Source organism: Canis lupus, chromosome X (genome assembly GCF_011100685.1).
Source record: "Canis lupus familiaris isolate Mischka breed German Shepherd chromosome X, alternate assembly UU_Cfam_GSD_1.0, whole genome shotgun sequence".
Lineage (NCBI taxonomy): Eukaryota > Metazoa > Chordata > Mammalia > Carnivora > Canidae > Canis > Canis lupus.
In genome coordinates, this window is record NC_049260.1 from 80,893,350 (window position 1) to 80,907,539 (window position 14,190).

Genomic DNA, 14,190 nt, shown 5'->3' on the forward strand with positions numbered 1-14,190 from the left:
CTTTGCCAAGAAATTCAGACAATTTCTGGGATTGTACCATTTGCTAGAGATGATTCATCCTACCTTTTCTTTTTCCTTAGGTAATTTCTATCCTAGAGATTAACATCATCAGTAGCTGGGGGTGCCATGCTATTGGCCTCGCACACCAGGCTTGACCTCTAACATAATGTCTTTTTCAGTATATAGGGTTCATGTTTCACAAAGTTGCCCATTTATTTGGATTCTAGGGGCTGTTCAGTTATGGTGCTAATTTTCCTCTAGGTTTCTCTCAAGCCATAAGAGTATCAAGTGAAGAACTGTCCCATGCTTAATCCTTCGGAATAAGATTGATTAAGTAAATGTTGGGCCAGGGACTGCAAGGAGTGACTGATCAAGAATTAAACAAATGCTGGGTTGGATAAAGTGAATTACATCTCTCTGAACTGGAAAAGTGGCTAAAACATCCTGAACATCATTTTCTCTGGTTATTATCTCAAAGCAACAATTTTAAGATTATTCACAAGGTATGGGGTCCTTGACCCTGTTTAATAATAACGGTACTTAACAGATATATTTTTTACACCCTGCTAAGTACTGTTCTAAGTGCTTTATATGCATGAAGTCATTTAATCCTCTGAACAACTTTATGAGGAAGGTAATCTTATTATCCCCATTTTACAGATGATGAGGGAACTGAGGCACAGAGCAAGGTCAAAAGTTATTCATCACCATCATACAACAGGTGTATTAATTCAGTTTAATCCAATGCATATTCTTGGAGCACCCTATTAAATGTGATAACTGACAAGGTAGATACAACTTGTACGCTTAAGGTAAGGAGGAATCATAATGCCAGAGTGCCGTGAGTGAATCACTAAGGTGAGTCCGGCTTCTTTCAATTGGTGGGAAATGGGGAAAGATTGTTTAGTTTAGGTCAGGAATGGTGCAGATGTATAGATTTGGGTAAACCTGGTTCCTAGCAGATGAAGAAATGAGGCTTAGCTTTGAGGTGGATGGAAACGGTAATTCTGTTCTGAGGGTTAGATCACGTTCAGAAGGGGCTTCTGATGCAGTCTATTCAGCATGAGGTAAGCGTTAAGAAAATACCCAGGTATGACGCTTGTCTGGAGTTGGAAAGGAGAAAGGTTAAAAAAAAAAAATAACCACGCGCTTTTTCTGTCCTTCCCCCTATAGAGAATCAATAAACAGCTTGCTCCCAGGACCACCCACCTTCCCCAAATTCCCCCGGCCTCCAACTCCGATCCCTCAATCCCTCGCATCTGTGCCTTTTAGAAGTACTTTCACATTCTGGCACCTTAAGGCTGAAACGGCCTCTAGGCAAAGGTTCGGAAGGAAAACCCCCTTCTTGCAATCCAAAACGGACCCGGATCCTACCGGAGGGCTTGTTATGGTCGCAGATTCTCTAGTCCCTGGCCTGTCCATTTTGCACAACACAACGCAAAACACACCTGGCCGCCGGCCTCAGAGCCTACTCTGACGCCTGCCCATCACGTTACCCTTTTAAGAGGCGGATCCCGCAGTGTCCTTTCCTCCCTCCCAGCCACCTCTACCCCCAGTCGTCTGGGCGGAGCTTCTCGCTAAAGCCCCAGAGCTCGACGCGGCCGTAGCAGTAGCGGGGAGGACCGGAGCTGCGAAGAGCTGCATCTGCCGCAACCGCTTGGGTCGACGCTACGTGCCGCGCGGCTCCCACCTCGCTCTCGCGCACGCCAGTCGCTCCCGGCTCCCTCCCCACCTGGCGCGCACCTGGGCCGGGGCCGGGGTCCTGCCGAGAGTGGGAGGGCGCGTGCCAGGGGCCCTCGGGAACCGCAGAGCGCGCGCGCCATGGGGCCGCCGCCCGGGGCCGGGGTCTTGTGCCGCCGTGGCTGCGCCTTTTCCCGACTGTTGGCGTGGTGCTTCCTGCTAGCTCTGAGCCCCCACGCCCCCGGCTCCCGGGGAGCCGAGGCAGTGTGGACCGCCTACCTCAACGTGTCCTGGCGGGATCCGCACACTGGAGTGAACCGCACGGTGTGGGAGCTGAGCGAGGAGGGCGTGTACGGCCAGGATTCGCCACTCGAGCCTGTGGCCGGGGTCCTGGTGCCGCCCGACGGGCCGGGTGCGCTCAACGCCTGTAACCCTCACACGAATTTCACGGTGCCCACGGTCCCGGGGGACTGGGGGAGAACCGTGCAGGTCTCTTGGTTGGCCCTCATCCAGCGCGGCGGGGGCTGCACCTTCGCAGACAAGATCCATCTGGCTTACGAGAGAGGGGCGTCTGGAGCCGTCATCTTTAACTTCCCGGGGACCCGCAATGAGGTCATCCCCATGTCTCACCCGGGTGAGTGCCGCTACTACCAGGCGCCCCATCAAACCCCTGCCAAGGCCAGTTTTTGTTGTGTGTGTGGGGGGGTCCTATTTTCCTCAGTGCTGTCTCCCCCACTCCCACCCCATCTCCTCGCTCCGACGTAAAACGAGTGCCCTTTCTGCCCCCAGCAAAGGAGGCAGGGTCCTCTCCTTTCCGAGATTTCACCCTGCGTGGGGGGTTGGGCGAGAAAATCCTCCAGAATTTGCCTGTCTGGTGGAAAAGGGTAAGACAAACGGAGTGCGGAGGCTGGCGACTCGAGGACTGTTTGGGCTCTTTGCGTCGCCTTTTCCCGGCGTCCCACGAGGGTGCCTTGCCCGGGCCGCTTTGGCGGGGGGCACTAGCTTTGAGACCCTGACTGGAGGGAAGACGGCCTGGAAATCCCTTCCTCACTGTTCCTGTTTAACAACCTCAGGCCCAGAACAGATTTTTCCCTCCTCTCTCCGTTTTTCTCTCCCTGGCTCCTAGTTTCAGGTACGAGATTGTGTTACTGTGCCCTGTTAACCTCATTGCACTTTGGGAAGAAACTTTTCTCGACTTCAGGGGCTCCTCTCTGCCCCCAGGGGTCTCGGGTGCCAACTGATTGTCGGGATCAGTGCTTTCCTTGGCCTTTGAAAGATCCGATTTAGGTTAAGGAGTGGCAAAACAGGTGATTAATGTTACTGAAAAAAAAATTAAAAAGAAGAGCTTTGTGCCTGCTGAGAGCAGAGGCCTCGACTTTGGGGGAAAAAGTAGTGCCAGGCAGGTCTTCAATTTGTGGAGGTGTTGTGGGTTACCGTTTATCCCCCTATTCAGTGATTCTTCCAGAAACCTTCTCCTTATTTGTGATTAAGTAGTCTTAGCATGTGTATGATCCTAAGCCCCAAAGGACAAAGAAAAAAAAAAACTGGAAAGGGAAGAGACACATAATAGTATATCATAATTGTTGAGAGCTAGGGCCCAAGTCAGACCTTGTTTAAATTCTGGCACCCTTGCTAACTAGTCCTGTGACCTTGGGCAACTTACTTGAAGTTTTTATGTCTGTGTTCCCTATCAATCAAAAGGGAAAGAATTAAGAATTACTCCCACAGGTTTGACTTGAGAATGAAATGAAATAATGACTGTGAAGAGTTTTAACACATCATCCTTCTCAGTAAAGGCTAGCTGATAGGATTAGCTTTTTAGGGAGTCACTGGAGAAATGAATCTGCTTATTTAAGTGCTAGAGGTTTTGTGTTTTTCTTAAATCCCTGGGTTTGGCTCTGCCTAGAGAGAGCATTGAGAGGCTGGGTGGAATAATGGAAAGAGGACTGAACTCAGATCTCCTGAGTTCCTTTAGGGCCTTCTTTTCCTCCAGCAGCTTTGTGACCTTGTACAAATTACTCACTGGCCAGATGATAGTAGAGAGGTAGGAGGTGGAAGCCAAATTGGCAGAGTGTGCAGAGGCAAAAGTGAACTAGATGAACCCTTAAGATCCCATCCAGTTCTAAAATGCTGTGATTCTTAGATCTTACTGTAGATTAAAAGAGCAGCTGTATCTCTCTTGGTTGGTAGTTCATTGGTTAGAATAAAATTACTTTTTAAAGTCTATTAAAAATGAAGAAGAAGGATTTGGTACATTTTGAAGTACTTGCATTTCAGTTGGCTACCTAAATGCGAAGGTTTGACTTGGTCTTCTCCAAATGAGATTCATTTGCATGAATGATTGGGAATTGATAAGACAGTTCCTATTTAGAGCGCTTTCATCCTATTTTCATCCTGTTAAGGATATAGGCTTGTATTTGTCGAATCATTTTAAGGGACAATAAAATTAATTTTGTTGAGCTCCCACTAAGTGCCAGGCACACTACATACATCTTGTATGTTATTCGGAGACCATATGGTGCACTAGGAAAAGTACAGGCATTGTAGTCAAGACTGGGTATCAGATTCTGGTTTTACTACACAATAGCTTTGTGACCTTGGTCAGGTTCTTTAACTTTACTGAGTCTCAGTGTCTGTATCTGTAGGATGGAGATACTTGCATTGCTATGATTCTTAAGGATAATATATCTAAACCACCTAACATGATAATTACACTCAATTAAAGTTAGCTATTATACTGAGTTAATGCTAATAAGACGCAAAAACATACAAATATAAATGTTTATGCAGCTGTCAGTTTGAATCTAATTATGGCTGTTTTGTTTCAGGATACTATAGAGAAATAAAACCCTAAATATTGATTACTCAATTACACTTAGAAAAGTATTTTGAGACTTTAAGATTTTTATTACTGACACGATAATTATAGCAAACTTTACCATTAGGGTAACTAGCCATCCAAAAACTGGCTAGTTACTTGAAGTATAGACTCACATTTTTTTCTGTCAACTCCTAGAGAAACTTCTTTTCAACACAGGGAAAAAAATCACTTTGCATTTCATGCACGTGTGTTGTTGGACATTTGTTCCCAAAGTTCTGTGGTGTTTTTTTTTTTTTTCCTTTGCTCATTCCTGAGAGTAAGCCTAGGGTTCACTGTAATCTCTGGTCAGAAACAACCAGTTTCTGGGATCTTCCTGGCAAAGAGGTGGGATTGAGGTTTAAGTGTTGATTAACTCAGTATGTGTTGTCTTAAATTGTACAAGGGCCACCCGGTGTCAGAAAACTATTGCTGTCGTCTTGTTTATGAAATCTCTCTTGACCCACTCTCACCGGAGCCTGTGCTTGAATTGTTTGTCCTTTGAGTTTCTGCTGAACATCCATACTCTCACCTCTCACAGGCCTGGAAACATGAAGACCCATTTCTTTCAAGTAACAGAACTAACTGCTCTTTAAAGTGGAGTTTCTCTCCAGTAAATAAAAGTTTTAAAGCAACTGTTCTAAGCTCCTGTTTAGGATGGGCATAATGATAGCCTTGCCTCATAAGGTTGCTGGGATTAAATGAGATAATGCAAATACAGAGTTTAACACAGTGCCTGGCATATTAGGAAACTACTAAAATATTTTTATCACAATTAAGATAGTTAAATAAATGTATTTTAGAAAACAAAAATGGAATCTGATGTTGGTAGTACATAATTTGAAGATGAATAGCCTAGAATACTTCAAAGTCCACATTACCTAAAATCCTAACTCTAACACTTTAGGAATAGGGTGAGTAGATTGAATTCTTTACAAGAAAATGATCTTTGGGCCCACCTGTGTTTGTCATTCTTTTCTCAAATAACTTTTTCCTCAACTACCAATCTTCTCCTTCACAAAAGGACTTTTGAGATAATATTTTTAAAGAGATTTCATTGTTTTTTTAATATTTTATTTATTTATTCATAAGAGACACAGAGAGAGAGAGAGAGGCAGAGACACAGGCAGAGGGAGAAGCAGGTTCCATGCAAGGAGCCCGATGTGGGACTCAATCCTGGGTCTCCAGGATCACACCCCAGGCTGCAGGCAGCGCTAAACTGCTGCACCACCGGGGCTGCCCTGAGATAATATTTTATACTGATTTATCACTACCCGATCCCTTGCCAACCACTTGACATTTAATTTTTATTCTGCTTTTTTTCTAGGATGTTGACTTTGAAAAGAACTTTTTTATTTTTTATTTATTTATTTTTTTAGAACTTTTTTTAATAGAGAGGTTCAAAAGAGGATGAGAAGAGACTGGGTGGTGATGATTTACCAGTGTAAAATACCGATTCAAAATCAATTTCTTGGTATTTCTGCAGTACTCTTTTAACACTGTTGACCACTCCTGTGAAATTCTCCCAAGCACTCTTGGCTTCTCTTCTTTATTGTTTCATTTCTGTTATTTTATTGATTCATTTATCTAACACCTCTTCTTCCTTGCAGCCCCACCTCGATAAATAACTGCCACATCCTGGGGGCGGGGGGCTCAGCAGTTTAGCACTGCCTTCAGCCCAGGGCGTGATCCTGGAGACCGTGGATCGAGTCCCACATCGATCTGCATGGAACCTGCTTCTCCCTCTGCCTGTGTCTCTCATGAATAAATAAATAAAATCTTTTAAAAAAATTAAAAAAATAACTGCCACATCCAGATGATTCTATCACTTTAAATCTTCTTGCATAATGTCCCCTTGTCCCTTTCAACTGTTATTACCCTGCTTTTAGTTCCTATAGCTTCTCAAAGGAACAAATGCTTAGGCTTCTAATTGGTCTCCACCTCCAGTCATTTCTTCCTTCCAGTATGTCTTCCACATTGCCACTGGAACACAGCTCTTGATCACATCTATGCCATTGCTCAAAAGGCCATTACTTACAAATTTTAGACTGTGTTTCCCAGCATGGCATATAAGATTCTTAATCTAGTCCCGATATACTTTCAAAGCTTTATATATCTATTCTCTCATGTTGATCCCTAGATGCCCTCTGTCCTTTCCCATTATCATTACTTTGTTTGTACTTCTGCTTTTGCCTCCATACCCTTTTCTTCCTAGCTCTGCTGGCCAAAAACTTACCCATCCTTCAAAATCCAACACAGATGCCTCCTCATCTTTGAAGCCTTTCTCAATTCCTTCTTTCCTCTTCCCACCACACCCCCACATCCCCACACCAAAACCAAAATAATCCTTTTGTTTTTCTCCCATGGCACTCCCATGTCTTATAGTACTTTTTGCATTTTGCTAGTAGTTATATGTTTATGTCTTACCTCCCTACTGGATTGTTATCCTTTTAATATTTTATTAATCTTCATATTACTCATGGGAATCTTTATACTGTATGTGCTCTGAAAATACTTGTTGAGTTGCTCTAAGTACCAAAGAATGAAAAAAAACAAGGATGCCAGAGGGTCATAAGATTCACTAGGAAATTATCTAGTGGGGAGTTCAATTCATTGAGCATTTATCAAGGTTCTATTGTATGCATATTGTGGTTTTTGCCTGAATATATGAAATAATTAAGGTAAAGTAGGAAGAATAAGAGTGTACAAATGCTTCCAGGTTGCAGGCTCCCTATGTTTTTATGGTGATCACCATCATAGCCCAGTTTATGGGTTTTAAATGATGAAATGACCTAGGTAACAAAGAGATAGTGAGAATGAGTATTTACATTGAACTTTCCCTGTGTTTTTGTTTTTGTTTTAAAAACTTGGTTTACACCAGCATTCAATTTATGTCTTCAATTAAAATGCTTCCATTGAACATGTTGGTGATATGTGGAATTCCATTACTTAAAAACCTTTAAAAAAAAACTGAAAAGGAAATATAGCTCGATCAGCAAATTGTTTTTCTAAGCACATAAAGAACTCCATGCCCCGCTTAGTCCCTGGAAGATATGTTATCTCCTACAGAATGTCATATTTAATCTCTGTTCTCAGGCTTAAATGGAGTAAACAGAGGAGAGTATCAAAGACATTTTCTGTGTTATTTCTGATTATAAAATTAATCCTACTTCTTGCAGAAAACTTGGAAAATACAGAAAAGTATAAAAATAAAAATAAAAGCTATGCATAATTATACAATACCATTATTCCTTCTTGTCTCTTTTTTCATGTATAGACAGGGTTTTGTATCCTACTTTTATAACGGTTGTTTTTATGGGTATCAACGTAGCATTAAGAAAATAAAATTTAAAGGAAAATGTAAAAATCCATAGATATAACCATGTTACCATTTTAGGGTGTTTTTGTTGTCATTTTCTTCTTTTGCTCTGCATATATATTTAAAGAATTAGAATTATATACTGGATGTAAGGTTTTGTATCCAGCTTGTTATTGCAAGCATTTCCCCATGTAATTAAAGATAGAGGATTTCCCTATAAGTTAAAGGAGGTGGTTTTTGACTGGGGGATAGAGATCAAGCTTCTCTTTCATTAACCAGCAGAAAGGAAGTGCAGAAATGGTGACAGGGAGAGATATGAAATGGAACATTTCTTTTGTTTCAAAGATTTTATTTATTTATTCATGAGACACACACACACAGAAACAGAGACAGAGACAGAGGCAGACACATAGGCAGAGGGAAAAGCAGGCTCCATGCTGCTAGCCTGATGTGGGACTTGATCCCAGGACTCCAGGATCATGCCCTCGGCCAAAGGCAGGCACTAAACCGCTGAGCTATCCAGGGATCTCCAAATTGGAACATTTCAAACAAAAATATGCTATATAGAGCTTTACTTAAATGTATACTTCTGACCATAAATGTGATCTGGTCTAACCCATATGCATTGCCTGATGTGGCCTTGATCTTTTGAAAGGTTTGATCACCATTTGTGCTTTCGGTTCCTCTTATCCCAGGTTAGGTATTCTGTTCCTGATGTCTTTGTCACAAATGAGGTTCGCACCCACTTTCCCCCATTGCTTGGTTAAGTAGCACCTCATTGGCTAAAATGGCTTTTCGTTTTTCGTGATGGCCATGGAAGTGTAAACTGCTGTTGGGGTTTTGCCCGGAGTTTACTTGAGAGGGTGCCACAAATATTATCTAGGGATGAAGAATGTTTTGTATATGTAAATTTGTTGAAGTATAACGTATATACACTAAAAAGGTCCATCAGTTGTTAGCCTATATAGCTCAGTGAATTTTCACAAAGTCAACATGCCTGTGCAGCCAGCACCTAGATCAAGAATCAGAACAGTTCCTAGAAGACTATCTCACATCCCAAGATGAATAATTTTTAACCTTTGTGCCCTGAGGGAGTGCCCTCTTGCAGCATGTGGTCACATGCAGAAACCCTCTCCTTCACAGCTCTGGAGCTTGCTAACTACAGGGACCTGCAGCCAGAGACTGTGGGGGGCTCTTTCCAAGCACAGAGTACATGTGTTTCTGGATGCAGTTCCCAGGCCAGTTTAGTGGTGCCACATTTTGCTGTTAACACCCACTTTGGAGCCCTCTGTGCAGAGCACAAGGGCTCTTTGTTGTTCTATTTCCTGTTCTCTTTTCTCTTTAAGCTGCATGTATGTCTTTCTATATATCATGGCACATACTTGCCGCTTGAATTTGCCCATAGGCTTGTTTCAATATTGATTTCTTTGGAAGAGAAAGTTTGGTGATTCATGCCTGACTTCAAGGAGGCCGTTTTAGGTTCAGAACCTAGTCGTGATTTACTTGGTTTTCATGCTTGAATGCTCCAGTTAGATATAAATCAGTGATTTTGAGTTAACCCTATTTATTTTCAGCTTTTTTTTAAATGAAGATGGTCTAGAACTCACTTGATGATGATGATGATGATGATGATGTGTATATTTCTCTCGATATTAATCCTTATCATTTCAGATAAAATGTTGAAGAAGCTTGGTGAAATGCTGACTGGAACTAAAGTCTTAGCTTTAAAAAAAATACAAAACAATTAAAGAAAAAGAAAATACACCAAAATGTTAACCTTAGCTATTTCCGGTTGGTAGAATTATGGGCGATTATTGTTTGTTTTTTTTTTTCACTAGGTTTTCTGTATTTTCTGAATTTCCTCTACTGAATATATTTTATACTTGTAAAAATACTTTTAAAAACGCCACATATTCCTATAGCATTGATAAATCCTAAAGAAAGCATTAATGATGTGACTATAGCAACAACAGGAACAAATCATATCTGATAATAGAAATGATTTACAGACTTATGAGAATTCAAAGAGTTCCTTTGGCCTTTTGAATGTATCTAACCTGTATGATTGTTAATATTGTCCTTTCTTGTTAACACTAATTGGTTTCTTCATATGTAAAATAACCTTGAACACTAAAGAATTTTAAAGGCTGACTTTTCCTATTTTAATATGAACTGTTTCTCTTTACCCTTCATATCACTATTTAGATATTTTTTCTTTCCCCTCCTTATACATATACATGCCTCACCCCTGTCTTGCTATTTTTGTTTCTTTCCCATGAGAAGCCTGCTTCCTCATTTGCCTCCTTCAGTATCTCTTGTTTTCAGTATTTACAAGAATAGTGCTAAGTTTACCAGCTTGGTATGAAGAATCCAGTATGTTGGCAATTTTCACCTATGACACACTGGGTTCATCTGATGACAATTTTTGCCATTTAAGAAAAGAGGAAAACTTGTTAGAGTAAGGGCAGAGGAGAATCATGGTGTTCTTATTTTATACTTTATTAAGGATATGCCCAACATAACAAGCTCAGTCAAGGTGGTATTTAAGACATTATTAAAATGGAATCACTTCTCTCTCTGCCTATGTCTCTGCCTCTGTGTGTGTGTGTCTTTCAGGAATAAATAAATAAAATCTTTTTAAAAAATAAAAAAAAACTGAGCTTCCTTCTATGTGGTTCCACTTCTTTTGAAGTGAAATTAAACATAACAAATCACTGCTCTCATATCTAACAACCTTGAATGTGTCCACAACTTACTTCTGCAATCTCCACAAAAACCTCCCATGAACCATGTAGTCCTCCTGATTCATTATGTATTTTCTTATGTTCTAGCATTTAAGATAAATTCAAAATGCTTTTGTTGGTTTTGCTTTAGGTATTACAGCGAAACTGTTTCCTGAAAAGTTTTATTACACATATGAGTTAAATAATAGTTCGTATTTGCTTTGCAGTTTTTAGTCCTCAAGCCTTTCACATGCAATCATTTGTAGGGTCCTTTGGGAACTCAAAGACTGTTTAACAACATTACTATGGGAAAATGTGTTGCCTCTACTTCCCAACAACTGACTTACAAATGCATTTTTGAAACACAACCCATTAGGGTTTCCTGTGTGGCATTTGTTCATAATGATAGCCTGTTTATTATATTTGTCCTGATCATGCTGGTTTAGAATTTTCTCTGCTTATTTATTTTCCTTGTAACGTCGACTCTAGCTCTACCCTACCTTTTCCATGGTTTTCACCTTAAGGATTCTGCATTTTGTTTTCCTAACCTATGGTCCAACCTATGGTGATCTGACAAGTTGGCTTATTTTAATAGCATTTGTAATGTTCCTGAAAGTTTTAGGAACATAACTATGATTTGTAACTTAGCCATTAACATATTTTTTAGTTGGTAAATCTTTTCTATTTTAGAGTATCTCAGCACTCACTTAGAGGAAAGCCAGATAAGTATGATTATACTGAGGGAGGTCTTCACTCATAGATCTGTAAGCAACCTATATTTAACATTGTCCCCAGGTATTTGGAGTTCAGTGGTATTTCAAATTCTTGTTTTCCACCACCACCATTTCATTTTGGCATGAGGACAGGATGTTTAAGACAGACTGGCACTGGCTAGTGCCAGTCCACCAGTCACTTCCCTTGCTTTACCTCCAACCCCCAACCCTTTTTTGCCATTTCTCTTTGACTGGTACCTTTTGGTTGAACTAATGAAGAAGAGGATATTGACTTACCTTGAGTGATGTAATTAAAGACTAACGGATTATTCTTTGATGATTAGGGAAGCTCCATGATTGCTCTATTTTAATTTCAATCTAGTGTACCAAAGGTGAATGTGTTCTATTTGAAATTGAAAGACAGCATATTACAGTGGAAGAATGGGTATCCTTGAGTCAGACTGCTCAGCCTGAATTCCAGGTCTACAAATGAATAAATATGTGATCTTGGGCAAATTGTGAACCTGGACTTTATCTGGTTCATACAAAGTGGAATAATCATGCCCTTTTTCTGTGATTTTATAAATAAAGTGTTTGACATGGAGTGGATATTTAGCAAATGTTCCTCTTGAATCTTTTGCTGAGAGTTTTATTAATAAACAGTATTTCTCCTTTGGTTATTACAGCTGTTCACTTCCACATTTTGAAATATGTAATTATTTTATATGTAAAAGCAGGGGGGGAAATGCCTGACATCCAAGTTGCTGTTTTTCTGGGCAATTTTTGAGAAACACAGGGAGAAATCACATAATCAAGAAACTAAAACAACTATCTTGTTCTCCCTGTGTGTTTCCATTCTAAGCAGGAACAACTCTTTAAAATCAAGATGTTGGGATCCCTGGGTGGCGCAGTGGTTTAGCGCCTGCCTTTGGCCCAGGGCACGATCCTGGAGACCCGGGATCGAATCCCACGTCAGGCTCCCGGTGCATGGAGCCTGCTTCTCCCTCTGCCTATGTCTCTGCCTCTCTCTCTCTCTCTCTGTGACTATCATAAATAAATAAAAATTAAAAAAAAATAAAAATAAAATCAAAATGTTAAGCTCTAACAAAAGGAAAGGCTGTGGACCTTTTGATAGCACAGTGACAAAGAGAGGAGACTTAAATGAATCAAATGGATTTTAATTTGAACCTCAATTCTGTTATGTAATAGATTTATAACCTTAGCCAGATTAACCTCTTTAAGACTCAGTTTTTTCACCTACAGAATGGGAGGTGATAATCGTACCTACCTCTAGGGTTATTGTGATGGAGGGATAAATCAGATAATATATAAAGCATGAAGTACACAGCCTGATTCATTAAAGGATAGTTTAACAACCTACTCACCCTCATCTGTAGCATTTTTGGGGGGATTGGCAATGCACATCTCTGCAGGCCTTCTCAGAGCCTCTGATATATGCTCAAGAAGCACTGTTCAGCTTTGTTCAATGAATTATTTTCTAAACTTACTTATCTGTAGAACCTCTTTTTTAAAAAAAAAAATACTTAGCACCTGAAGTAGAATTTGGAAAACACTGATTGCCATTCATTTTATAACTCCCCCCTCCTTCCCTCCTCCTCCTTTATTTAATTAGACTGGCCTCAGATTTTAACTGTATCATAGTATTGTCAATGTCAAGGAGTAACTAAACTAGTTATCTCACTCTGGTAAGAACAGAATGTTTTCAAATATGATGACAGTTATATTTCTTTGTACTAATGTACCTTTTATATCAAATTAATGCGACTTCAAAGTGTAGTCACTACAGTCTAAGCTTATTTTTCATATTGACTTTGAGAAACAATTTATTGTGGAAGTATAAAAACACAAGAGAGACCAGTTTGTTTGTTTTTATATTTAGTGGGTGTACCTTAGTACAAAAGTTCGCTTTTGTAATGCTTCATACAGGAGGAAATTTAATATTCTCAGTTGGTAGAATGTCCTTATTTATGAATTGTTTATGGCAAATGATATCAAAATTTCTGCAGAGACATACCAAATTCTCTTTTTCTCTAATACAGAGATCTCCTAGAATACTAATGGGACATCTGTAACTTTTGTGCCCTTGGGTTCTTATGGCCAGATCAAGATGAATACTGTATCTCTAAACACAGTGCTCTTCATAATTTTAGTGACTAATGAAATTTCCAATGTAATTCCCCTATCACAAACTATATCTGAAGAGCATGTGTGCAAAAAGAAGTTCCAATTTAAACAAAGTTTTGAATACACTTTATGACCAGCACTGTTCTGGATGTTGTGATAGGGGAAGAGTGAGCAGGGAGTAGGTAAAGATAAATGATGTGGTCCTTTCATTCCGGAGAGGTCACCTTTACAGCCTTTATTGCATATTTTTTTTTTGGCTAATGATATTTTAGTCTGACACTGAAATAATTTAGATGAGGCTTTTAGATCCATACCAATTGGCATTCTCTAGAGTTCAGAAAAATTTAAGGTACAAAGTGTATGTCCCTTCCATACATTCTTGTACTGGTTTCATTTGGTCTGAAAGGTTGAGGGTAAAGTGGAAGATGGTGAAGACCATTTCCCAATTTCATTGTCAGTCTAGGCTATGGCTTGGTTTTGTGCTCATATTTTCTCCCTGGGTACAGCAACAATTTATTCACTGGAACTCTCCTTCTCAAGGTCTCATGTCACAGGGTAACAGAACTGATTAATGCAAAAACAAAGAATCACCAATAATTTTTTTTTAAGATTTTATTTATTTATTCATGAGCGACCCACAGAGAGAGAGAGGCAGAGACACAGGCAGAGGGAGCAGGCTCCATGCTGGGAGCCCGATGTGGGACTCGATCCCGGGTCTCTAGGATCACAGCCGGGGCTGACGGCGGTGCTAAA

General features: G+C 40.3%; 1 protein-coding gene across 3 annotated transcripts in view; it reads left to right on the forward strand.

The window, feature by feature from the left end:
• The window catches only part of RNF128 (ring finger protein 128), a 117,233-nt gene that overhangs the window by 57,524 nt on the left and 45,519 nt on the right, over positions 1-14,190 (forward strand). Inside the window, exon 1 of one of the 3 annotated variants that reach the window (XM_038587992.1) lies at positions 1,593-2,314. The exons of 1 other annotated variant lie outside the window; for it this stretch is intronic. In XM_038587992.1, the coding sequence (XP_038443920.1) occupies positions 1,822-2,314 (493 nt within the window). In that variant the 5' untranslated portion in view covers positions 1,593-1,821. Of the gene's footprint in view, positions 1-1,592; positions 2,315-14,190 lie in introns of those variants that run through there. One more of the 3 variants, XM_038587991.1, reaches the window with a different exon arrangement.